The 26129-nt window shown below is 58.3% G+C and overlaps 1 protein-coding gene across 4 annotated transcripts in view; it reads right to left on the bottom strand.

Moving 5' to 3' along the window:
• Positions 1 to 3197: 3197 nt before the first annotated feature.
• Positions 3198 to 26129, bottom strand: part of CFDP1 (craniofacial development protein 1) — a 54469-nt gene continuing 31537 nt past the window's right edge. The window contains exons 1-4 of one of the 4 annotated variants that reach the window (XM_083851916.1): positions 15462 to 15615; positions 11413 to 15114; positions 7093 to 7251; positions 3198 to 3895 (exon numbers count right to left, since the gene is read on the bottom strand). In XM_083851916.1, coding sequence (XP_083708042.1) covers positions 3805 to 3895; positions 7093 to 7251; positions 11413 to 11918 — 756 coding nt within the window. In that variant the 5' untranslated portion in view covers positions 11919 to 15114; positions 15462 to 15615 and the 3' untranslated portion in view covers positions 3198 to 3804. Of the gene's footprint in view, positions 3896 to 6720; positions 6915 to 7092; positions 7252 to 11412; positions 15616 to 26129 lie in introns of those variants that run through there. The other 3 variants (XM_083851915.1, XM_083851913.1, XM_083851914.1) reach the window with 3 other exon arrangements.

The raw sequence follows: 26129 nt of genomic DNA, 5'->3' as shown, positions 1-26129 counted from the left end.
CCCCGTGCCTCCGCCGGGGAAGCACCCGGGGGGCCACAGGCACGGGCAGGTTCCCTTCTGCTTCTCCCACCTCAAAGAAAATTAAATGCTAAAAGGAAAATTAAAAAATGCAGTGTTCTGGGGGCCCTGGGGTTGCGCGGAGCTGATGCAGCTCATCCCGCGCTGCCAGTGGTGGGTTTTGGCAAGGGGCAGAGCTGCACCAGCACCATGCCTGGCCTGGGGGGGTATTTAACCTCCCCCCGCCCCGCTCAGCACCCCAAATTCATGTCCTGCGGCTGGGGGACGCTGGCCCCAAACGGAGCGACCGGGGGCACGTGGCTGTGGTGCAGCCCACCCCGGCAGGCACCTGAACACAGGGCCGGGCATTTCGGGAGGGGGGATGCTGCGTTGCCCCAGCGACAGTTGCCATGGGAAAAGCTCAGCGGCGAAATTTCCAGCCATTTTCATGTGGCCGTTGTCATTTTTGGGAGTTCCCCGCATCCGGAGGGGCAGGTACGGCTGGCTCCATGTGGAGCAAGCTGCCGCGGTGCCCGCAGGGTTTTCCTGCTTTTCCCTCTGGGTCCTGGCTTGGGAAGGTGTTGGAAGACCCCAAATTTTGGTGTCACCCCTGTGGGGCCAAGAAGAGCAGGGCCGGGCCAGGGGGATGTTTTGGAGAGCCCAGGCTTTACCTAAGCCAGGGCACAGGCCCAGGGGACCAGGACGCTGGGGAAGGGGTGGCGCTGGGACACTTGTGGGGCTCCTGGAGCAGTCCCCAGTGGGACCAGAGGCATTTGGTCGCTTGCACGCGGCTCTGTCCTTCGGAAAGCTGCCTCCCGCCTCCTGGAGCAGCAATAGGATTACACGGGACTGAGTCTCCTAGCAATGAATGGATAAATAAATCCTATAAGGCAGTAGGGGATTTATTAGACTTCAATATTCGGGAAATAATGAGGGCATTTCTCTTGGCTTGTAATATCACGGGACCCAACAGGATCACAACAAGGGTTTATCCCCGTGCCTTTCTGTGGCGCTGGGCAGGTTTTCAGCTGCGGGGATGAGAGGCAGAGCACGTTTCATGAGGTTAAAACCAGCCCTGCTCCTTCCCCACAGGGCTGAGACCCCGGGATGTCAGTGGGGTCCCAAATGGCAGAGCTGGCAGCTTTTCCCAGGGGGAGAAAAGCCATTTTCCTATTTCTCTGCAGCCCGTGGTGGTGATGCGGAGCCAGGATGGATCCCGCGCGGGACCCCGTAACAGAGCGCTAGGGCAGGCGCACACAATCGCTGCCTTGTTCGGGGCCGAGAGCACAAGGGGCCCGTTCAGGCGGCCGGGGCCGGGAGCTGGGCAGCGCTGGTCGCCCTCCGTGCCGAAACGCAGGGCCCGGCCCACGGAGGACACAGAGGCCGCGCGGAAATGCAGCAGGAGCGTGGGCTGCGGGGCTCCAGGGCTCCGCTCAGGGCCGTGCACCGGGGCCAGCCCTTTTGTGGGAAGGCGGGCGATGGAAATAGCAAGCGGAGTGGTTTTGTGTTGGCTTTTTTTTTATTCTCTTCCTAAGCAGCCAAGCTGTGTTTTCTGGAGCCCTGTAAATCACTCCTCGTCTTCAGGAAAGAGAGGCGAGGAATACATGATCCAAGCGAGGAAAAACGCAGGACGCTTGGGAGAGCTGGCGGAGGAAGCCAGAAATGAGCCCCGGGCTGGAGCTGCCCCCTCCTGCCCCGGCGGTCCCAGCCCCTGCCGAGCTGTCCCCGGGGAGCAGAGGGGCTGGGACAGCCGTCACCTGGGCAGGGACAGCGTGGGGACGGCTCGGGGACGGGCCACGGAGGCCGCGGCACGCAGAGACCCAGCCCGGCGCAGCGGGGAGCCGTCAGCCCACTCGCTTCCAGCAGGTCAGGTTGCTTCCAAGATCTCAAAAACGTCCAGGTTCGCTCAGCCAAAGGGAAGCGAGCAGAGAAAACGGAGCGTCATGGGGCTGGCAGGAACGGGGGGGCCCCGGGGTTCCCAAAGTACCAGTGTGCCAATGGGTGGGACTGGTGTCAGTCCCGATCGGTGCCAGGGAGCCTGCAGGGAGCTGTCTGGGGGCAGGCGGTCGGATGGGAAGGATTTCTGCTCAGTCTGGGAGTTTACACGCCTGCCTGCCATGGGACGGGGCTGGGCAAGGTGCCTCTGGTCTTCTTTAGGGGCTCCAAAGTCCCCCTGCCATTCCCATGCGATATCCCCTGCGGCCATAAAGCTCGCTGGCGCAAGGGCCGGCTCCTACCCGGCTGGCTGTGCTGCAGGGAGGCTGCTCCGGGCCCCCAAAATGCTCACGGCCATCGTGGCTGCGGCTCCTGGGACACAAATTGTCCTGCAGCACCATCAGGGGGGATCCCCACGGGGATTTGGGGCACCCCAAGAGCATGTCCCAGGCATGCCAGTCTCACTGTCCCCTCACAAAGCTCCCTCCTGCTGTTACTGTGAGCAGTTTGTGAGCGTCGGGAGATGCGAGCATTTCATCAGCCCCTTTGTTTTGTTTTTGTCAAATTTCAGGCTCGCTTAAGCGGCTCAGTAACAGCTTATCCTGCGCATAGCACGGCGCCAAGGGCTGCGGCTCCCCCGGGCACGTGGTGTTTTGTTCCCGTCCATCCCGCACCGCGTCCCCGGCGCGAGGGCTGACTCAGCAGCCGACACGTGAGCCCCGAGCTGAGCCCAGGCTCGGAGCCGCGGCACGGGGCCAAGCGCACCAGCGGCAAGGCCGGGGCTGGTGCCGCGCTCCGCCTGGCGCAGCGACAGCACGGGAGGCGGCCGGGGCTGCCCCTGCCAAGCAGCAGCCCCCGGGGAAAGGCCGGCAGGCTCCGAGGACGTGCACAGCCCCGGCACAGGGAGCTGCGGGGCGCAGGAGGGATGGCCGAGGTGACGGCACTTGCTGGCCTCCAGCTCCCCGCCGCCTCGCCCCACGCCCCAGCGCCTCGCTCTGCCCTCCCAAGCAGCTTTCCCGATGAACATCCCTGCCTTCGGCGGGTTTCCTTGCTCCTGCAGCACTGCTATGGCCGGGCTGTGCTGGCCCCAGTTCTGGATTTAATCCCAGAGCCCCAAGCCTCCAGTCCACAGCCATGGCTGCGACCACGAGGCTGCTACAGATGCAGACACAGAGCAGGGCCGCGGTCGCACGCTCGTAACCATGACCCTCACTTTCTTTCCCTTCTGCTGCCCGCCCGAGCCAGGCTGTGAGCATACGAGAGCATCGGGATGGAATACTTTATTCACGTGAACAGATCCTGGCCCGTCCTGCCTGCTGCAGCTGCTCCCATCTCCTCGACGGAGCGAACAAGGGAGGATTTCTTCATCAGCTTGCTTAAAATGCCCCAGCACCATCAGACCCCACAAACAAGTACAGACAGTTTGGCTTTGTCTGGGCGAGAGCGCAGAGAGGCAGGGAAGGCTGCGGGGCTGGCAGAGCGGGGAGAAGGGCTGCAGCCCCGAATCCCAGGGCTTGCACACGCACACAGCAGCCGCGAAGCCTTTCCTGCAGCTCCTCTCTCACCACCACAAACGTTAGCCGAGCCGTAACCTGGCTTGTCCGCGTGCCCCTGGCTCCAGCAGCATCCCAGGGGTGGCAAAGGATCGGTGCCACGGGGTCGCTTCTGTCACCTGCCGGGCAACTGAACCCTCGAAGCGCCCCCTGCCCACTGACAAAGACCCTCCCCAAACATTACAGTAAAAGGAAAAACCTGCCGAGATGTACAGGCTTGGGTAGAGAACGGTTCCCGTGCCCCGTGGTCAGGCGGGGGCTGGCAGCCCCCCAGCTGGGGCACAGAAGCCAGCGGGACCCCACAGCCGTCCCTGGCCCCTCAGGGCTTCATCCTGCTCAGCCTGATGTCGCGCTCGATTTCGAACTGCCTGTGATCCACGCGCTCCAGGAACGCTTTCCTCTCGATGTACCTGCAGGGAAGAGAGAGGCAGAGATGCTGTAAGCAGCGCCCGCAGCCTGGGACCAAGGGGACCCAAGGGGACCCGAGGGGACGGGCAGAAAAGGCTGCTGCAACGGCTCCGTGGCTGGAGAGGTGCCCCCACCAGCACCTCGGGACTCGCAGCAGTATGGGACAAAGGGTCCTGGGGTGAAGCCCAGGGGTACCCCATGCTCCTGGACTCTTTTTGTGATGGAGAAATGACCTTCACAGCCAACCTGAAGGTTTGGGGCAGCTCCTCAGCAGGACAGAGCTCTGATGCTGCCCCCAGCTCCCAGGTGATCCAGTAAAGCGCCCCCCAAACCCACCGACGGCAGCACAGCCACGTGCAAGCAGGTAACAGGCTCAAGACGCATTAGGGACATGAAGAGCATCACCCAGCAAGCCTGCTGCAGCTGAGAGCAGCCCCAAACTCGCCTCACCCTTGCAGCGAGGCGCCTAAATGCTGCAGGGAGGAAAGCGAGCACGCCTGCGCCCCCGCGAAGCACCTTGCCGCTCATTAATGCTGCGCAGCCGAATTTTAATGCACTTTGCTGCAAACCCTTGCCACAGATAGCCCGGGGCTGTGCTGCTAATTAACCTACAGAGGGAGTGAAATTGCAATTCAGAACAGGAGCTGTAATTGAATCATCACAATTGTTTTGCATTTGTTCCACAGCGGCCAATGCCGGGCTGTCACGACAAGGTCATTACGCTTGGCACCGGGGACGGCACGAGCTGCTGCGTCTGGCTTCTCCCTGCCGGCCACCGCAGTGCTGGTGCTGGTGGCACCAAGCCCCTGCCTGAACCAAGAGCCAGGGGAAAGCTCGGCATCACCACAGCCCGCGATTAATTAATCCAAATGCACTTCAGTGGCTGATTGTCCCCGCTCCGGTCCCCGGCAGCATCCCCGCCGCCTCCCCTGCTCGCATCTCCGCCCGCGCCGTGCTGACAGAAGTGGGTCAGCCCAGCGCCGCCGGCCCGCGGTGCCCGGCTCGGTGTCACGGGGACGGCGTGCTGGCCTCGGGGGGGCTCCTCCTGGCCACCTGCCCCTGGCAGGGTGAGGGGACCGTGCGCCGAGACCTCCGCCCCGCGCCGGCTCAGGAAAGGCAGGCAGGGGAGTGTCGCTTCCCGTTGTCCCCACGAGCGCGGAGGTGACCCGTGCCTGGGGACAGGCTCGGAGAGGCCAGGGGAAGGAAATCGGGGGGGTCCCGTTGTATATTACAATGTCGTGGTGCCTGGGGGGGTAGTTTTCCTCCCCCTCCTTGGCTCAGCACCGACACAAGCATGGCAAGCGCGAGGGCAAAGCCCCCCTGGCCCTTCGCTTCTCCCAGCCCCAGCGAGGAGGCAGCCTGGTGGATGGCCCCGCATCGCTGCGGGGCATCCACACGGATCACAGAGCAGGAGCACCTGGAGCAGGAACAGCAGCTTTACCCCACGGCCAGAGAAATGCACTGCAGGGGACAAAGCGAAGTGAACCCTCAGCAGGCACAGAAGTGGGGCAGCTGTGACGCACAGCAGACACAGGAGGTAAAGTTTTGGGGAGAAGGGGCTGCCCCCACTAACAAGGGCACCTGTGACAGCGCTGGGAGGATTTTGGGGCTGTTTTCTGTCCCCTCCCAGGCTCCATCCGTCCCCAATCGGGTCCTGCCTGTGCCCAGAGCGGGGTGCTCCCCTGCTGGGGCTGCCCTACAAAGGTGGCCCAGTTTGGAGGCTGCTTTCCAGGTCCAGCTGGGAAAGACATCAGAGCGAAGATCGACAGTGCGGGACAGCTGCCTCCCCTCGCGGCTTCGGCCCTTCCTTGCAAAACCAGGGCAGGTCCCTGGGATCCAGCACGAGCCCGGATCCCACTGCAGGGGAGGAACGGATTCAAGACCGATGATGATATAAGGGGTGGGAAGGCAGAGACGAGGGCAGGGTTGAAAGGTTACTAACCACTCCTTACGGTTTTGATAGATGTGTAAATGATTGCCCCGCTGAAGGGCGAGCAGAGGCATCCCAGCCTACCTTAAAGGAGCAGAGGGCACTCCGGGAGGGACAGCAGGCTGCTGGAGAAGGGCCCGAAAGCAGCAGGTGCCCTGCCTGCACGACCTGCCCCGCTGGCACCTCCAAGCAGGAGCGCAGCGAGCTGTACTGCTCGCATGGGGGGGGGGGGAAGAGAAACGGTACAAAATGTTCACGCAGGCCCGCAGGCCTGTTTGAAGAGCTGGCTCCAGATTGGAAAAGTCGCTCTGGGGGAGAGGCAGAACGTCCCTGCAAGGGGCCGGACATGGTCGGGCTCTTTGCGGTTGCTCTGCCCCGAGCAGCCAAGGGCCAGAGCCAGGACCACACTCAGCAGCGCGGGCCGGGCAGATCCAAAGGAGAAGGGGCGCTGTGGGAGGGTGCGGAACCAAGCTGAGAAAAGCACCAGTGATAAACCACCTATCTGAAACACAAAATCAAGTCTGGTGGAATGCAGAAGCTCTGAGTTTTTCCTGCAGACAGAGAGAAAGAATAGCTCATGATACAAATACATTTTATGAGCTGTCCGCTAAGGCGGTTTCATGTTCCCAGAGCTTAGCAAAGCGCTTGCAGTGTACACGCCACCTGTGATCGCATTATCCTTCCCTGCAGTGCACGTTATTAGCTTTCTGTTTTATTTACAGCATCGCCATTTACTTTTACGATACTTCCATTAACTTCATTGGGGTGAACGTTGCTTGGTGCACGCAATCGACGCCCAGCGCAGCCGTAATCTTCACCGCCCCTTGCCAGCTGCTCCGGGTTCGCACACGTCTTTACGCAGGAGGACGGCGCGCAGACGCAGCCGGAGCACGTCATTTGAAGAACAGAACGAAAAAAACGCACCTCCCAACTTGAGGCTTTTTTAAAAAACACAAAAAAACAGGGCAAAGGCAATTGTGTTTCCTCCTGGGAGTGCTGCACTAGACTGGTTCACGCCGCACTGGTCCGACTAGCAGGCGAGGAGATAAAGCACAGCCAGGCTCTGCGTCAGCTGGGCTTCAGTCACGAGGCTGTGAGCAAAGCGATAGGTGTCTGCCCGTACCTGCGGCAGGCTTCACCTGACCTCCTGCAGTGCCTACAGCGGCTTTAGGTACCCTAGAATGAATTCCTAAGAAATCCCGTGGGTTTCCTAGACTCCGCAGCATGCGATGGGGTTCCTGCACCCATAGGGATTAAAGCCCCTCTTACCCGTCCTTCCCTCGGTTATGGATCGCCAGCTCCTCCACGATGCCTTCCTCCTCCTTGAAGTTCTCCCAGTCCAGCTTAGACTTCTCCAGCGTGCTCATCTTCTGCTTTTTGGAGCCGATCTTCCCCAGGAGGCTGCTCATGCCGCTCGGCCTCTTCACCCTGAGGGAGACAAGGAGGTGAACGTTACTTAAGCGTGGGGACACAACAATTAATGGCGGAGCTGAGAAACGTCACGGGGGAGAGGTGGCCTTGACGGAGGCGAGCCACGGCCACCGAGCAGATGGCCACCAGCTCCAGGCAGCCTCCAGGCGGCAAGGTCACGCTTCCTGCGGATCCCGCCCGCTCCCCTGGAAGCGGCGGAGTTCATTACACGCACGCCTCGAGTGCCGGCTTTTTGGTGAAAGGGCTTTTTCATTTATCTCCTTAAGAGAACAGAGAGCTTTCAGGCCAAGGGAGATCATTAAATCGTCCCGTTTGACCCCTCGCACACACCAGGCGAAGCCATCGCACCGAGCACCTCGGTGCTGAGCCCAGCTCTTTGTCCTCGGGTCGAAGCGCCGTTTGCTGGCCGGGATCCAGCCTCAGTGCGTCACCGGCGCTGACAGCACGTCGAGGAATTAACCGTTTCCTCGGTACGTTCTGAGCGTCATTTCATCCAGCTTTAGCTTCTGGTCGCCGCACCTATCCTAAACCCCAAAGTCCCTCGGTGCCCAGGCAGCTCCCACCAGCACCGCGCTCACACGCCGCAGGGAACGCACACCTGCATTTTCTTCAACTTTTCTTTAGACAAACAGACGGGGCTCTTCATGCCCCTCGCTGCGATGCATTTTGTTCCAGCCCCTGTATCATTTCTAGGGGTTTGTCCCCCTGCTTATTCACAGAACGGCTCGGGTTGGAAGGACCTCAAAGCCCACCCAGGACCACCTTCGCCTTTCACCTCCTTCTTCTTAGAGGCCCCAAATCCCACTCCCGCGTGCCGGGGCCCCCGAATCTCAGCTTTCTGCTGGGAAAGGCACACAGAGGGACTTGGGGTCAGCGGGTCGCTGCCTGGGGAAGACAATTCTCAAAGCTAGGAACCAGCAAAACAAACTCGCCTTAACCCCTTCCCAAACCAGCCCGGGAGAGGGGGGCAAACAACATCCCGCGGAACTCCTTGTTTGCACACATTCCAGAGATAACTCCACGTCTGCGAGGCCCTTGCCTCTGCAAAAAGCCGGGGAGGAAATGATTCTCGTTCCAGGGAGCCGGGGGAATGTGGGGAGGGGGCCCCAGGAGGGCGGCCAGGTGAGCGGCAGCCTGCTCGCCGTCAGCGCTCCCCAGGCCAGCCGGCCTCGGGATCATGTCTAGAGCTGTCCTGGTCGGGTCATCAGCGTGGTTTGTGCTTCCGTAATTTGTGAGCCTCCAAAGAAAAATAATTCCAGGGTTTGTATGGAATGAAATCAAAGAAAGTGACATCTTTGTAAGGCTCAGCCAGGAGATTCGTGGTATGAGAACAGCTGGCTGTAGTCACCTGGGGTTGCAGCTTCCCAACGCAGGTATACCTAGGGGATGAGTCCCTGACTTAAGGGCATCTGGGCAAGCTCCACATCTGCAGGACAGAGGAGCAGAAGCGTCCCAGGGCCTGGCCCTCTTACTTCTTCCAGCCCTAGGGCAACATGCCAGCAGGGTCACAGCAGGCAGGCCCATCTTCTGTTCACCCTTTATCCACCTCATCGAGATGTCCACACCGCGATCGCGCAACAAGATCTTCATCCTCGCTCACTCTTCAACCCTCCCTTATGTTGCAGGACACGACGGCTCTGAGGGTCCTTATCTGCAGGTCGCAGGGGGGAGAAAAATGCTGCAGGGCACCCCTGGTCCCGTGCACGAGAGACAGATGGAGAGGTTCGGTTCCCACTTCTGGCTCCCCAGGGCTGCAGGCGAGCCTTGCACAACCGCCCGACCTACCACCAGATGAGCGTGCAGGTTGTGGGGGAGGGGGAGGAGAGGAGATATGACAAACAAGAAGGCAAAACCAAACAAAATGTTGGGCAAGAAGCGTGCCCCGTGGCGTTCCCTGCTGCCTGGAAGGCGGTGTTTGTGCTGAGCGGCTCACCGTGCCGCTTGGGGCCAGGAGTGGGCAGACAGGGGATGTTTGAAGAAAATCCAAAGGACGGAGGAGAAATTTCCGTCGGGCTCCGATATCTCGGACTGGTTCCAGTCAGGTTCAGTGATTCAGGCTGGTAATTAGTGTGGTGTTGAGCACAGAACGGGGAATGGTTGAGGTCGGAGGGGACCTCAGCCTTGCTGAGGACCTCAAAGGAAGCACAGGAGACGCCACAGCGTGCACGGCAGCCAGGGCGTGATGCGGGAGCTGCTGAGTAGCCTTGGGTTTCACTGTGGGCTTAAAGACGTCCTGAGACAGAGCCAGAGAAGCGCAACCTGATCCCACTCGCAGATCACTGGAGGCGAGGATGAGGAACCGGGGGCTGTTGTCCCTGGATGCCTCCCTGGTGGGAGCCTTCCTGCCGCTCGGCGGCTGCGCTACAGACCCTACAAAAGCCACGGCACGCACCTGGAAGCCCTGTCAGGGTTTCTGCGGGGTGTTTGAGGCACAGGGCGACACGCAGGCTCTGAGGCAAGCTCCCACACGCCGAGGCCGATGCCTTTTCCACCGCTCCTCGGGCTGTCAGCGGGGAAGAGCCGAGCTGGGACCGAGGCCAAGCGGGCAGGCCGGGCTGCAGCACGCTGCCCTGTGTGGGATACGGACCGGGACACGCTGCAGGCTGCTGCCTTCCCCAAAGCACCGCGCAGGATAGCCACGAGCGACGGGAACCCGAGGGAAGGTGGCTCACGGCCATGGAAGCAGAGGCAGTGCCTCCAGGCTGGAGGAAGGTCACTCATCACAGATCTTGGCTCCCGTGGGAATCCCTGGCATAAACGAACAACGTCTACACACACATCCATTGGTAACGCTGCTCAAGGCCTCCTCTTGGCTGAAGAGCTCGGGAATATCCCTCAAAAGACACAACTCACCCTATATCTGAAGCTGCACAGCCTGGCTTATGAATATGTACCTCCATTATGAGCCCCCTAAGCACATTGCAACCAGCGGCCCCCTCGAGGCAAGGCAACCTGCTGAAAAAGGGCAGCCTGTGCTGCGTCCTCGCGCCGGGCACTGCTCCCCAAATCCTGCTGGTGGGGGGTGTCAGCCCCGTGCCGGGCTGTGTGACCTGGCTCTGCTCCTCCCGGCACGGCCTGGGGACGTGTTCGGGTCTGCTGCTGGCTCCTCGCTCCGCGCCGAGCCTTTCATCGCCCTGAACAAACCCGACAGCCGACCTGGGGGTGGGAATTCCTAGGCCTGTGCCAAAACGAAGTAAATGAGAGACATTAAAGTCCAATTAAAAACTTGCTTGGCCTTAAATGCCTCATCTGTTTAAAAAGCAAGGAAAGGGGCCTGATTAATTGCATTCAGTGCCAACAAGAGGAGTTATTACCCTTTTTTGTACTCATTAAGGGTATCTGCTGTGGCATCTTTAATCACCAAGGCATTTAAAAGAGAGAAAGTAATTTGCTAAGACATAATGGATCCCAGGGATGAGAACCAGGACAACGGCCTATTTAGGACACAGAGCCACGCTCTGACTTTCCGCAATTAAGAAGCACGGCCCCCATCGGCCCCCGAGCCAGCACACTTGTCTGTGAGCTCTGCCTTGGCAGGGGGATTCCCTGTGCCCATCGTGTGTCTCCAGGACAATGACTGTGCCCAGCAGGGTTGTACGAAGGGACAAGCAGCGAGCAAAGGGCCCCCTTGCCGTCCCACCGCAGGTGAACACCGCCTTTACTCCCCTCCTCAAAAAGGAGGCTTCTTCCCATCTCAGCGCGAGCCTGCAGCCCGACCCCGACCTCTGCGAATCGCTGTCTTGTAACGGGAAGGTCAGCGGCGGCTGGAAACGTGTGCCTGCCTCCAAAGCGACAGAATTAATCACAAGTTTTCTAAAATAATCCCCAAGCAGCAGGAAAATAGGGCTACGAGGAGCCCTGCTGCCAAAGCGAGATGGGTTCCTCTCCTGGCCACCCCAACATGGGTGCTCGGAAAGGCTCCTGAAGCCAATCCCACACGCGCTGGAGCTTTCAGGACTTCATCAGCCTCTCACTTATGTAAGCTTTCTTGTTATCTTTCTAGTAGCTACCCAGAACGGATCATTCCCTCACTTTTTGCAGCAGCCTTTTATGTCTTTGAAAGCGTTCCGCCCCCCCGCTCAGCCTGCCCTTTCCTAGACTAAACAACCCCAGCTCTTTCAAGCTTTTCTCATTCCTCGCGGCTTCCAGCCCGCTGACCGTGCTCGCTGCTCTCCCCGCACTCCCTCCTTTTGGCCCACATCCTCCTCGAAACGCGGCGTCCAAACCGGGACGGGGCTCCAGCTGCGGCGGTGCCGGCAGCAGAAGGAATGCTCCGCGTGCCTCACGAAGCACGCAGCTCCTACCCGGCCTCCTGTGACGTGTGCCTTTTTCACAGCCCTGTGACACGGTGAGTCACGCTGGGGCTGATTCACTCGGATCTGTGTCTGCTCGGCTGCTGCCCAGCCGTCGTTTCCTGCTCCGATTTGCGCGGAGGACGGCCGCGAGCCGAAGGCAGAGCTTTGCGCCGGTCCGTGCCGGTCCTCCGGTGGGCCCGCGCGTTTCGTAGAATCGGAGGGAAGACCTTCAGCACCCTGTCCTAAGCCACGTCCCCCAGTGCCACATCCACGTGTCCGCTGAGTGCCTCCGGGGATGGGGACTCCACCGCTGTCCCCAGCAGCCCGCTCCATGGACCAGCAGCCTTCAACACAGCGCCTCTTGGACATCCCCGCACAGCACCGGCGCAGAGCTGTTGAGGACCAACACCTGGGAAGGACCTCCCGTCTTTGTGCAATACCCCCGGAGACCAGACAGCAGTTGGCCAAGCACCAGTTTGCCAAACAAGCCCAGGCTGACGGCCAGAAGGCGGCAAAGACAGCAGGGTCAGGTGGCAGGATGCGTGGTGACACTGCACATCCCCACCCCAGCGAACAACGGGTGCCCAAATGCCACCTGCCCCCACGTTGGCCAAGGAGCCCGCAGCGTCCCCAGCTCCTGCCCCCCCTTTTTGGGCTCACAAGCCCTCTGCTGCTGTTTCTGCTGGCTCCTCGGGTGTACACAGATTGCCAACCCCGTGCTGCTGCTCCTCAGATCCTCCTCGTGGATAACAACCTCTCTAGTAGGAGTGCTTCTGCCTGCTCTCAGCACTTTTAAGAAGGACCCAATACATATGAAGCAAACAGCGAGCACAAAATAGGATGTGGCTGATGCTCAGCCAACACCCTTCTTCTTGCCAAGTAGCATTTTTGGGAGACAGCGTGAGCCAACACCTGAGAGCACAGTCACTGATGCACACGAACCACGTTTGTGAGCGAGATGTTTGTTTTTCCCCCCATAACGAAGCACGGCCCCCCAGCCCGTTAGGCAGCGTGGCTAATAGCCTCTTCTGTCCGTGAGGATCTGGTGATGCTGCAGGTGAGAAGCCCACTTGTTCGGATGATGCTGATTCCACGGGGCATCCTGCACCCCCCTGCAGCTACGTGGGGGAGGCGGCGACACCACAGAGCAGGTGGATCACCTTCTCTGCCCTCCTCGCAGGCTTTTGCACCTCCCAGAGCAGAGACAATTTTTTGCCTGGCCCTCTGTCACCGCCAGCACACATCTCAAACACCTGGTGATGCTCCACGAGGCCCTGCAGGCTGTTCAATGACAAGACCATCGCCAGGAGAAGGGTGCTTCGTGATCCGGCATGAGCAGAGAAGCAGGAAGCAGTGGCTCTCAGGTCAGCTTCCTGGCATCCTGCACGAAGCCCTACCAGGGCCCGGGGATCAGCACGGCCGAAGGGCTTTGTAAGGCTCCCAGCAGAAGAACCCGTCACAAACCCAAGCTGTAACACGAACCGTGTCCCTGCTGCCCCCCTCCCATCGTGGCAGGATGCCAGCGAGTGCCCAACGGTGGCACCTTGGGCCAGGCAGCCCTGAAAGCGCCGTGGCCATCATCGAGCCCTGACTCTCCCGAGCCCCTGGCCTTCGCACCACGCTGCCCTCACCAAGGGCAAGCCCAGATCTCACGGCAAGCAGTTGCTCACCTGTGTTTTAAGTGCTCCAGGCTGTCACCACCTGGCCGAGCGCTTGCTCGCTCTCCCCAGCCCACAACCGGCGAGCGCTGCGCAAACACGGGGTCACCCCAACCGCGCTGACGTGGGGACGCAGGTGAGAAACTGCCCCTCCGCGGGGAGAGGAGCACAAAAGGGTTTGTACATACTCCTATCTGCCCCTGCCACGAGCTGCCGTGCAGCTGCATAGTTTCCTTAGCGGCAGGAAATGGTTCTCATACAAACTAACCACAGCTGGGCAGCGCTGCGGCCAGTGAATACCTTCATCTCAACACGGGGAAGATTCCTGCCCGCTGCACCACGGATCGCCTATCCTGCCATCCTCCCCTCGGGTCCCCCAGCCATTTCCTAGCTGTGCCATGGGGAACGCCTGCAGGAGCCGGGCCGGGAGCCCCTCTGCCAGCCCCGTGCCCCGCTCCCGGCCGCCTGCCCCGATGCAGGACTGGGAACGCTGGCAGGAGGAAGGCGGGCGCACGGCCCGAAGGGCAGCACGTGGCGTTAGCTCCCAAAGCTCCGGCTGGAGGGGGCAGGCTGCAGCAGGACGCCTGGTGCCAGCTTGCAGGGGCATCCCCCAGGGAGGTGACACAGGTCTTCTTCCTCTCCAGACCCTAAAACCACCCAGCTCTTCCCATTCCTCACCCTGTGTAACCACAATGCTGCGCAACGCCCCGTTCCCATGCGGGGTCGCGAGCCTGCTGGTTGTGCATCACCCTGAGGACAGAGCAAGCTCCCAGGCAAAGCTCAGCTAGGTTTCTTTTTTGTCCCCACGTGGCATCGCTTCCTGCACGGGGAAAAAGCTTGCAACTGAAGGGCCTTGCAGAGCATCACGCAGCGGGGTGCTGGGAGACCCCAGCGCGTGGCTTTTCTAGGATATTCCCTGATATACAATGCCTCGTGCTCGGCTCCCCGTCAGGAGCTGTGCTGGATAAGCCTTTCCCAATTACATGGCTGGAAGAAACAGACCAAGCCCTGCTTCGCTCCACGACAAGATGGCACAGACGCAGTGCCACCACCTCGTTCTCCGGTCCGCTCCCCAAAGCGGGGGAGGACCCCGGGGAAAATACACACGAACGCAGATGTTCCCAGCACAAAGGCAGAGCTGGGTCTCCACGTACACCGAGGGCAGGGACAGAGGGGGTGCTGTGCCCACCCGGCCTTCCCGTGAGTGGGCAGCACCCCACCAGCACCCCGGAGGGGCAGGCAGGGGCTGGAGTCCCATCTGGCAGGCTCGGAGGGCCACGTCCGAGCACCACGCAGCCCCTGGGGAGCTCGCTGGCTCAGCCAGGGCCCCCGACCTGCCGGTCCCCTTATCGGCAGGAAAACCTCGTTAGGGAAGGGACCGGGGCTTCCTGCTGGGGCCCGGAGCCTTTGTGAAGGCGCTGCTGCCTCCAGGAGCCAGAGGAAGCCCCGTATTTTCCTCGGGCCTGGAGACGGGCTCGCTGTCAACAAAGGAGGGCTGGGCTGGGGCAGCAGGGCAGCACAGGGGCTGTCACCGCAGGGCAGCGTCGGGGCCGAGGCAGGGGCGGCACAAGGCCCCTCTGTGCCGGCAGAGCCCCGCACCCGCCCCATCAGGGTGGCATTGTGGAGCCGGGGCTGGCTCCCCTCCAGCACAGCACAGACGGAGGCTGTTCCACCAGCGGGCTCCCCCGACGCACTTGCCACTTGGGAACACTGATGGGGTCAGCTCCTGGGCTGGCAGAGACTCTGCAGACTCAGCAGCACGCACCCGACCGTGCCTGGTGTTACGGGGATGCACCTTCTGCACGCCGACCAGCCCCAAGGCGAGCTCTCCCCGTGCTTCAAGGATTCCTATTTATGATGGTGTGCAAAAACCTGGTGAAGCTGGGCTTAGGGTAGGCTTGTGATAGCTGAGGGGGGAGAGAACAGGGAAAATAATCATTAAAATCCTTCACGTGAGAAAAACATACAGGCATCACAAATCCCAAACTGTTCTCACGTGGACTAATCTGAGCCTGCAAAGCACTGCCTGCACCTCTTCCTTTTATCGAACGCTGTTATGCGTGCTCTCCGCAGATATTTCAGGTTAGTTCTGAAGGTTTGGGTCCGTTCCTGAAGTTCTGTGAAGTTCTGTAAAGAACTTCAGAACCCAGCACATCACCCCCGGCAGGCTGCAGCTCGGGGCACACGTGGGGACATTTTGGAGCTAAACCCCGTGCTGTGCCCGTGGCTCGGCACCGAAATAAGTGCGACTTGCCTTTCAGACGCTTGCAGCTCCCTCTGACCTCACTGGGTTCAGCTGAGACGTTTCAAATTAAAACAGCCACGACCACAGCTCTGGGCTGGGACCAAGCACAGGCCGTTTTTTTATCTTAAAAGGCATTTGTTTGAGAACAGTCAGAGCTGCTGCAACCGGCGGCACTGAAATTATTTCACCGTGAGACCTTAAAAACGTTGACATCTTCGTCTGCGAAATGACGCGGCTTTGAATTGGTGACTGGCCCTTAAAAAAAAGCACAGTTAGAAAGAAATTGCTGGCAAACCGAGGAGGAATTCTGCCTGCCTTCGGAGGCTCGCTCCCTTCTCCTTTGTCTGACAGCAGAGCTTTTGTTTGGGATTTCGGCGCTGAGCAGCCCTGAGCTACGCGGGGAATGTCTCTGTCTCCGTTCGAGGAGCCCCCCAGCCTGCTGCGGGGACTCCGCTTTAATCGGCGGAGTTAAAAAAAAAAAACAAAACCCTGTGCCCGAGAAGTGCTGCTAATGGAATTGTTCCAGCACTAACGGGATTTCCAATGAATGAGTGGGGACGGCAGAGCAGCTGGGGTGACTCCCAGGTCGCTCTTTAGGGTGCGAGGCAGCTCCAGCATCCCAACCAGCCTGAGAAAACAGCCCCGAGCCCCCCCCGCGAGGCAGGAGCCCCTGGGGTCCCTGCTCAGCCCCCTCAGCTTCCCAGCGCAGGGGATCAGTGCCAGGCTTTGATCAAAATGAAGCGAGAAAGCCAGGAGAGGAGCGGGGAGGGTCCCCCTCCGCCCTCAGCGATTAATCCGACAGCTTTAAGAAAAGTCCCTGATTAAAACAAACACGCCGCCTTCCACCGGCAAATGTTTGCGAAGCTCGGGGCAGGGGAAAGTTCCCAGGATATTCAAGGGGGGGTGAGCAAACGGCAGGGCTTTCTGGCACAGCCCCATCGCTGTAATGAGTAACCAGCGCAAGCCGCCCGGCGCAGCAGTTGCTTTGCCGTGTCATGCAAGGAAATAAATAGCACGAATATCATCTATTACCTTCCACTGGAAAGCCCGTCCTGGCAGCGTGTGGGGCTACGGGGGACAATAAACATTTGGGCACTGCTACGAGCAGCCGTAAAACAAGAATTAGGGCTGGATCACGTTTAATTGCTTTCGGGAAGGGCGGCTTCGCCGGGGCTTCAGTCGGTTACCTGCCCCTCTGCAGAGCTGCTCCGGCGCAGGGTGAGAGGATCCAGATCAAAGAAGGTATTTCAGGGGGCAAGGACTGGAGGGAAACACCCTACGACCTTTAAAGATGTTTGCACACAAGGCCTCACGTCCAACCCCACGAGAAAGCAAGCAATAAAGAGCTAGCTGATGAAAGGGCGCGCTTTGCTCTTCAAATACAACCCTCTAAGGCTGCAGAAACAGCCCAGTTACAAACCCAAAGGCAAAGCAGAGAGCCCAAAAGGCACAGAAATGGACAAAGTAAGATTATCTCGTGTGGTTTTTTCTCCCCCAGGAAAAACACTGAAGTGTTTTGAATGCCTGCTACCTCTGAGCGCCTTCCAGCGTTGGCAGCCGCTGCTTGGAGGCGCTGCCGTTCCTCTCCCCTGGAAATAGATTTAGGTTTCCAGCCCCAAGAGGCAGAGCCTGCGGCCAGCCGAGCTCTCCCAGCCACAATCTCAGTTGTCACCTTCCTGGTGGAGGCCCACGGGGGACAAACTCCCCTCTTTACCCCCCCAGAGCAGTCGGGATGCTCCTGAACGGAGCTGTGGGTTTTGCAGCCACCATCCACCTACCGAAAGCTGCTCGGGAACCAGAGCGCTGGTGGGACGTGGGGACCACAGCCCCCGCTCAGGGACAGGGTTTTGGTGACACAGCATCTCTGGAATTCACTGGTGAGTGTCCCACAGCCTCTGCCTGGGACGGTGCCAGAGCCTTTCCTCAAATCCTGCGTGACCTACCAGCTGCTGAGGGCAAGGCAGCGCTCCCCGCGTGCATCATCTGCCGAGGAGACAGCCGGCAGCCACTGCTGAATGGAGGGACTAATGCTTCCCATGGCCGGAGTCAGCAGCTTCGTTCGGGTCCCCAGCTCTCGCAGCTGACCCTGAGCAGGTCACTCAGTCCCTTCGCAGCCCGGCTTTTGTCTCAGGGGGCAGCGAGCGGCACCACAGCACTGAGCGAGGCAGGCACGCTGCCAGGGGAGGCCTCGAGCTCCTTCAGGGAGCTGTAACTGTTCTGTGGTAAACGCATTAACCATGGGAACGGCTTCCCAAAGGATGTGGTGGCTCCCAAATTTAAGTCTTTCCATTGCGGATGCCTCTTTGGAAGACGCAGCCTGCAGCTCCACCGCCTGCACTCGGGGAACTGCCACGACCCCAGTGCCTGCTGCCACCAGTGCGTGGCCCGGCTGAAATTCAGTGACCCCCAGGGCTCCGAGGGGCACGGGACAGCCTGTGAAACGTTTAATCTGCACGCTGAGGATATAACATCACCTCTGAACCTTGCAGGTGGCCAGCTCAGAGCTCCGGAACGCAGCGCTCCGTCCCCAGCAGCACCGATTCCTCCGTGCACGGTGATGCATCCTGTTCTCAACTGAGAAGGGCCGTGGGTTTTGGGGTTATCACCATGGCTGATGCCCTTTGCACGTTGCCATGCCAATTCAACACTTTTCTGTCCCTTTTTCAGCCCAATTTCCAGCCATTTGTGACCTGTTCCAGGCCAGAGAAATCCCCTCGACCCAATCTGTTGGGCAATCCCCTGAGCATCACCCTCTAGCTGTTTTGTTTTTTATTTTGTTGTTGTTTTGTTTTTAATCACAAATCAGACCTCCTGGTGAAAGTTGATCCGCCCCTTCGCTTTAGACCGCTTCCCTGGCACGGTTCCTTGGTGATGCTCCTGGATGGGGCCCTGGTGAAAGCCTTTGGGGCACCCATGCTGCTAGTGAAAAGCCTAAGTCATACACAAAGTTGGACCTCCTTGCATCTCTGCTTTTGAATTTCTCCTTCTCTCCAGGGTCTGTAATTAGAGGTTTGAGGAGTCAGCACCAAACAAAACCTCAACAACCTCCTCCAGGACGTTGCTGCTACACTTCTGGGACCCTTCTCCTTCCACTCCCAGCCTGACCCACCTCTGAGCACACAGAAGCCTGAGCAGGGTGAGAGCCTTGCCAAGGGAAGAAACTCTCACACTGCTCTCCTCTGAGAAAGTGGCACAAAGGAAAAAAAAAAAAAGACCAGAAGGGATGGCTCACATCCCCGGGTCATGGAAAAGAGCTGGAAAAGGCTCTGCCCCAGGAGGACAGAGTGCCAGCGCTTCTTTTTTTAACTTAGTCAGCAGCTGCAGGATTTGAGCTGTGTTAAAAGCCTCTTTTACCCTCGCTGCTGCAAAGGAAACCACCTCCCGCCTCTCCCCTCCCGAATAAAAGGCCACCGAAGCCCGCAAGCAGACATCCTGTAATGTCACCTCCGCCAGAGGTGGCGGCTCGACCCCTCTCAGCACACACCAGCCCTACTTCCACTCCAGGCTTCGACAGAAACCCGCTGCTCCAGGTCCCAACACGAGCCACACAACCAGCCTCTGCTTACGTGCGTCTGGAGCAGGAAAGGAAGCGAGGGGCAGGAGGGGCAGGCTGGGTTCTGGGGCTGTAGGCACCTCTCGTCACCCCGTCTCCCACTTGTTTGCGTGTTGCTGCATGCAGCAGCCCTCTCTCCTGGAGAAAGGCTCAGCCAGACCTCAATTAAATGATATATTTCACCGTAGCGCACACGAGCGGCTGCGTTATTTGTCAGGTCAGAACAACCGGGGGCAGAGAGCACTGAACTAGTCACCTTGCACTAAACGCTGCTCTCCAACGGCTTTCCTAAACCTACCTCCATTTATAGATTAATCTGCTGGATCAGTAATTTAGGCCACTCGATGGCTAGCATTTAAAAGCGCTCATTTCTTTCTGGGAAGGCTGAGAACCTGCTCGTGATTTACAAAATTACTGCTGGGTCTCTGGTGGCTCGGGCATTTGTTGGAGACAGGTGTTGTGCATTAGCCACATTCCCTCCTCCCTGCCCTCATCCAGGTTTAACAGCAGCAATAAAACACCAACTGCACCGGCTCCAAAGCAGCAGAGCAAGCAGCAGCCTCGTCCTCCTTCCCATTTCCACCCCGCCGCGTGGTATCAAGGCCTTAGGATGATGTATAACAACCAACTGGGGTGGGGGAGAAGCAGCCAAGCAACCTGAGCCCTCCCCACGCCCCGGGCAGGGTGCCCCGACCTCCCAGGCCAGGGGGGTGCTGGGGCTGGCCGCAGCGAGCAAACCAGAGCAGGATTTGAAGAGGGAAGGAAGCAGCCTGCCTCTGCTCACAGCTAGCCCCTCCTTCCGTCCAGCCCTTTCCGACTCCGAAGCGAAGCTGCTGCTATCTCGCAGGCAGCAGGAGCAGCCTTCCTTCCTCACCAGCACGGAGCACGGCGGCTGCAAAACCCTCGTGGAGCCTGGAAACGGCATCTCTGCGAGCAACGAGCGCTTCTTCAGCTGGCTCTTGGCTCGAGCGGTTTCATAACACAAAAGGAAGGCGGAATCCCTCGGGGCTCAGATTTTTCCAGGCTCGGTAAACACAAACACCCATTACTTGTAGGCGCAGCAAGTGGGACAAAGGATGCGCGGCCAGGTAGGTGCCTGAGCGGTGGTCGGGACGTGCGGAAACACGCGCGCAGTCCTGGAAACCTCCGGCACCAAGACGTAGCTCCAGACTGCGCTGCTTTCAAGTCTGCCTTCGAGCTGAAAGAGCAGCCTTTGTTGTCTGCAACATTACCAGTTCAGAAAAAAAAGCACCGCCGCTCAGCCCCCCCCAACCCCAAAGGTTTGTTTCTTTACCCAAAATGCTCAACCCCCTCCACCCCAAAGGTTTGTTTCTCACCCCAAAATGCTCAGCCCCCCACCCCAAAGGTTTGTTCCTCAACCCAGAACGTCGGCTCCTTAATAGCAGAGGGTGGGAGCCCGGCGGTCATTAGGCAGATTGCGTTTCATGCCCTGCGTGCAGCTGATCGGAGCGCTACTCCTTACAGGATCCAAACGGCGAGCCAGCGCACCTCAGCGAGCAATCTCGTTTAATGGTCAATTAGCAGGGATGTGCTCTTCTGAGCTAAAAATCACTGCAGATAAAAAAAAATGCAGTACCATCATCTTTCCTCTGCTTTGACTCTTGAATCAAGGCAGCACATCGCTCCCACAGCCCATCCTTAACTGGGAAGGCCGGGACACGTGTAAGAGTTGGCCACGAGTTTCACCCCAATCTTGTGTAAGAACGAGGACAGAGAGATTCTCGATAATAACAAGATTTCTTTAGAGTAGGAAGGGACTGGACGGACTCAGGAGCCAAAAGAAAAAAACCAACTGTCTCCCCGCAAAGCATTGTTTCTGAACATGAAATGAAAACAGGGCAAATTCCAGCCCCCCAACAGCCTCTGCCCTCGGGGATTTGAATACCCGAGCCCCGTAGGACTGCAAGCGAGAAGGAAACAGCTAACGAGAGGCAGATTTGCATCGTGTTGATGTATTGGCACCAGCCGCGTTTCAGACCGGGGCAGGCCACCTACATCAGCCGCACGCTTGCAGCCAGCAGCGCTGCGAACCGAGCACACGCCCCGATTCCGCAGGCGCAGGAACAGCAGCGTAACCAGGAGCACATGGGCACTTCTCTGCGGCTGCCAGCTCCAGGGCTCACAAGTCGTGAGTCAGCCTCCGCACCCCTCCAGCTGAGGGTAGCTTAAAAGCTAGACATTGCAAAAAAAAATAAATACGACAAACAGAAACAGTATTAACGTGCCTCCTGGTTTCTGAGCCTTGGGTTAAGCCAGCAAGAGCGGCAGCCCCTTCCTTCCAGCCACGAGAGCAGAAACTTTCGTTTCTGTACTCGAAGGCTGAGGTCCTTACCTGGCCCAGGACTTGAAGGTTGGGAGAAACCCACCAAGTATTTTCAGACTGGCAGCTCATTCAAAGCGAGCATCGCCCCCTCCCACAACCCACCAAGGACGACCCTGGGGATTTGCAGAGAGACTCGACCCAGCCCAGAGGGTCGGATGGAAAGGTTGGTGCCACCGGTGCTCGGCACCCAGCCCCTCTCCTTGGCGTTTCAGCAGACAGACTGAAGGCTTAACACAGCCCACAGGCTCTGAATGCCCACGTTGTGCCTCTGGAACAGAACAAGCTCACTGTGCAGTCCTGAGGAGCAGCACGACCGTGCTGTGGATGCTGTCAATAGTGGCACGGTGACAAGGCAGAAATCCCAGGATTCCAGGAAAACGCTCCTCTGGTTCATGCATCAGCAGGGCAGAGGCAATATGAACGGGTCTGCAAGTCAAATTTGGGTTCCTCCAGGCTTGTGGGTTACCACAAACAGCTCTGTGCACTGAAACCCACCCTGGGGACCCTGATTTACTCTGCTGCCTACAGAGCAAGGGGAATACAGAGATGCCCAAAGCTCGATAGCAAGCCTGGTGACAACATGCAAGAACAAACCAAAGTGTACTTTCTCCTCTATTATCATTGCCACACTGACTCTGGACAGAAGTAACAGCAGCTAAGCAAGAATATCTGAACAGCACAACTGTCCCAACGCCCTTTCTCAGCAGCAAAGCTAAGCAAGACCAATTTTCAGCGGCAAAAGGCTGCAGAGTGACGCTGCCACCCGAGACAGCCCGTTCTCAGAACACTCCCCCACTTAAACACGGCGACTCAAAGAGTAAACTCTGCTGGAAGAAAAACTGACAGCCCTCGCCATTTAACTACATGCCTGAAGGCACAGCTTAGAAGCGGGATTCTTACACTACGAACAAAAATCCCCTTCGGTTTTCTTCTCCCTTGTAGCAAAACCCTCCAGGAGCATCTCCCAGGTGGGCGCTTAGCCGAGCAGACCCTGCTGCGTTCAGCTCCTAGGAGGACAGGGCAGAGGGGGAAGCCTGCATCGGTACAATCCCCAGTAACCACTTCAGAAGGCAAGTGTTTATTTTACCTGGCTCCTCTGCTTTACGAGGTTAAGGCAGAATCTCCCTGCTGGCTTCCTGACCTTGCACTTTTGGTTGAGTGAGATGTGGGAAGCGCCAGGCGCTCCTTCTGAAACTCAGGAGGAGCAAAGGACGGCCGGAGCACGAATACACGAGCATAGGGACCGCAGTCGGAGGTGGTCCCTGGTTTGTACTGGGGAAGGTGACCTAAAGGCATTAGCTCCCAGGGTTAAACCACCGCAACGAGCACTTTTCCATCCCAGGAGTCGTTTTGAAGAGGAAGGGCACCTCGCTGGGACTGGGGAGATGGAGCAGCAGCCGGGAGGCGAGCTGAAGGCAGCTGATGTGCACCAGCTCCCAGCTACACCTTCTGCCAGGACTTCGTCACCTCGTGCTCCTTGCCATCTGTAACAACTGGACGAGCTAAAACAGCAAAGGGACGAAGGCACAGCAGAGAAAATAAAATCCCTGCTATGGATTAGGCGCACAGCGGAGTTACCGGCACTTCCCCAGCACGGCCAGGCTTTCTCAGCCAAGCTGCAAACACAGGCAGGGCACGATCCAAGGGGAACATCAGACCCGTAACAAAAGGCACTTTCAACTCCTGGACCTTCGCCCTCACCGTGCCTGGAGCCACACCACAACCCCAGGCTGGCCCAGCAGCACCGGGCCAGGCGGTGGCACGGAGCACGTCGGGGCCGCTCGCCCAGCTCCCCCCGGGGCAGCCAGAGCTGCCTACGTCCCGTCCTTCAGCTCCCACGGGCACCCCAAGCCATCGGCGAGGTCTGTTACGCCACACAACCACCAAATCCCCTCGAAGCAACTCCCCGGCTTGTTTTGACCTGCATAAGGACAAGCGGCTGGGCTGGCAGGAGGGCGTTAAACATTTCAGGCTGCTCTCGAGAAGCCTGGGTGGAAACCTCTCACACCCTGCCCAGGCAGATGCAATCTTCTCGCTGGTCATTTCTGTGAGCACAGCGCTACTGCGAGGAGAACATCTCTGCTCCTCCAGAGGGGACACAAAAGCTGCTGGCTCTGCTTTATGCTGGGACCCACGCCTTTCCCCCCGTCCCACATTTTTAAACAGAGACAGCTGGAGAAACGTCTCCCAACTATTTTCCCCTGCCTTTTTTTTTTTTTTTCTCCTGTTTAGGACAGAGGTAAGCTGGTCGTCCCTGCTATGTCCCATAATCTCCTGGAGATCTCAGGGGTGTTTATTTTTTCATCGAAGGGCTGGAGCACTGCAAGGGTAACGGTGTCCCTTCCCAAAAGCATTGGTACTCAGTGGAGAGAGCAAAAGCAAATGGCTACGGGGATCTTTCAAAGCCTCTCGCATTACAGGCACGAAGCAGGCAGAGAGAAGAGATCATCCTGCCCTTTGTTGTTCGCATTTGCAGTGCGCAGAGCCCCATATATTTAATTCCCACGTACGTCGCTCGGTCTCCTACATAGCGAGCAAGGCTACGTCATGAGAACTCCGGCACGACAAATCCTTACCCATCAATTTTGGGAACTGGGGCAGGGCTGTGGTGAGCACGAGCCCAGGAGGGACGTGGTTTTATTCCCTGTAGGATCTCCACGCATTCCCTACCCCACCCCGCTCGGAGGAAGCGGCAGGGAAGAGAGGAGCGTGTTAGAGGCTTCAGCCTTTGGTCTTTCTCCTATCTGCAAATGCAAGTTTCTTATTAAAAGATAAAGAAAAATCCATTTCATCCTCCACGCCCGGACCTAATCTTTAAACACCTAGTGAAATCTAAGTAATTGAGATCTGCTTTTAGCAGCTGTGGGCTCCCTCCTCCCTTTCATGTACTCAGACAGAAGCTGCCGAGGACTGAGGGTTACTTCACTTAAAAACGACCCAGTTTGATCGCTGTGCCTGGCGAGGAATATTAAAAGCAGTGACAAGAGCGACATAATCTAGCTGCGTTGTAGCTTCTACTTTTTTTTTTTTTTTTTCCCATTTAAGTGCTCCATTCCTCACTTCTTACTGCAAGGACAGCGTCGGTGCAGCCCAGCTTTCTGGGTGCTAAACTCAGGGCAATTAAAAGGGCCCAACTGGCAGAGCAGCGCAGCCTCCGGAGTGCAACCACAAACGAAACCCCTCCTTGTGTGTCATGCGCTGCACACACGTCCACGGCTTCAAAGAGCCTTCAGGGAGGCAGCCCTTGACTTTCTGGATGCGGTGCTAAACCACTGCTCTCACCTTCTGCAGCCAGCTCCGTTCTCCATGAGGAACTGGCAGAGCTGCAGTGAGAACCCGGGGCTCTCCCACGTGCTCGGGGACGGCGCTCGCTGCGTTTTCTGCTCAGAAGGATGACAGATGTTTCCCTGCATACACAGAATTCATTTTTATTTTCCTAAAGAAATGTCTTAAAAGCTGCTACGGGGCTCTGGCTGAACAAGTGCTGGTTAAACAAGGGCGTGCGCCCGAAGAAGCAAGTTGCCAAAATGCTTTTCTCCCTTTAAGCACCAGGATGCCTGCTCAGACTTGCTCCGACGACCAAATTACTCTCACAGCGAGGCAAAGCAAAGCATTATTTCGAGCTCGAGCGCTTTCAATCACCGCTCACAGCTGCTCCGCTGTGGGCTGGATGAAAGGAAGAGCACCTCCCTCGGCCGGGAGTGACGTCCTCCTGCGGAAAGCTGCGGGCTGAGGCCGAGCCCGACCTTACGCGATGCCTGCTAACCCAAAAGCTGCACTTTGCCTCTTAAATTCATCAGGGCGCAGCCACATGATCCAACAACTCGTGCTGTGTTTTGGGGCTGGGAGCTGCTTCTAAGCAGCAAGGATAAAACCTCGGGCTGCCCACGGCCGCAGTGGGTACCTCCAGCACGGAGCAAGCTCAGGCACTCGTGCAGCTGCCGCCCCGAGCCCCACAGGGAGCGCACGGAGCCTCTCGGGGGATTCCCTTGTACGCTGAACCTGGGCCAGCTGCCTTCTTTGCAGCTGCAGAGCAAACCCAAGCCGAGCTCTCTCGTGGGCTGACAGCCCCACCTCTTCTGCAGCAAGGACACGGCTGCAGCACGTCCACAGGGTGCCCCATCTTTGCTGCCACCAAGCCCCAGCACACTTCTGGCCTCACCTCTCCAGGCTGCCTCAGGGGACCGATTTAATCGCTACAACTCCGGGAAGGCAGCGACCCACCTCTTGCTGCTACATTTTTTTTTTCCTTCGAAGGACGGAGGGGAAATAAAGAGACATTTGCTATCAGTGAACCAAGAACAAATAGTGTTTTCATCAGCAGATGCTCTCCTTGGGCATCTTGCCACCAGGAGGAAGATGTAACAGCACAACCGAGGTGCTTGCTCCGAGCAGGCACCAAGCATCCGCACAGCAAAACAGAGCTGGGCCTGGCCCCTCCGCAAGGAGGACATTGTGTTATTGTACGTGAATGGAGGTAGCAAGCTCCAGCACCGGGCATAAACACGCTGCTGTACATAATGGACATTGTTAGGTGTCTCAATAGGTTACCGACCCAAAGGAAAGTTTAGCTCCGCAATGCAGGGCCTGAGCTCTGCCTCTCTGAATGCCCAGCCGAAGGCATCCCCACGCGTTCAGCGCAGCTGGATCTTTTTGTATTTTGCACTGTCCGCTTCCTCCTGAGTTTCCCTGGTTTCCTTCCATTTGTATGACGAGCCTTTGTTCTTTCTCTGCCCTCTTCCTCCTCCTATTTTGAAGCGTACAGATGCAGTCTAAGGGC

Source organism: Anser anser (genome assembly GCF_964211835.1).
Source record: "Anser anser genome assembly, chromosome: 11".
Lineage (NCBI taxonomy): Eukaryota > Metazoa > Chordata > Aves > Anseriformes > Anatidae > Anser > Anser anser.
This window is presented reverse-complemented; position numbering and strand designations above follow the sequence as displayed.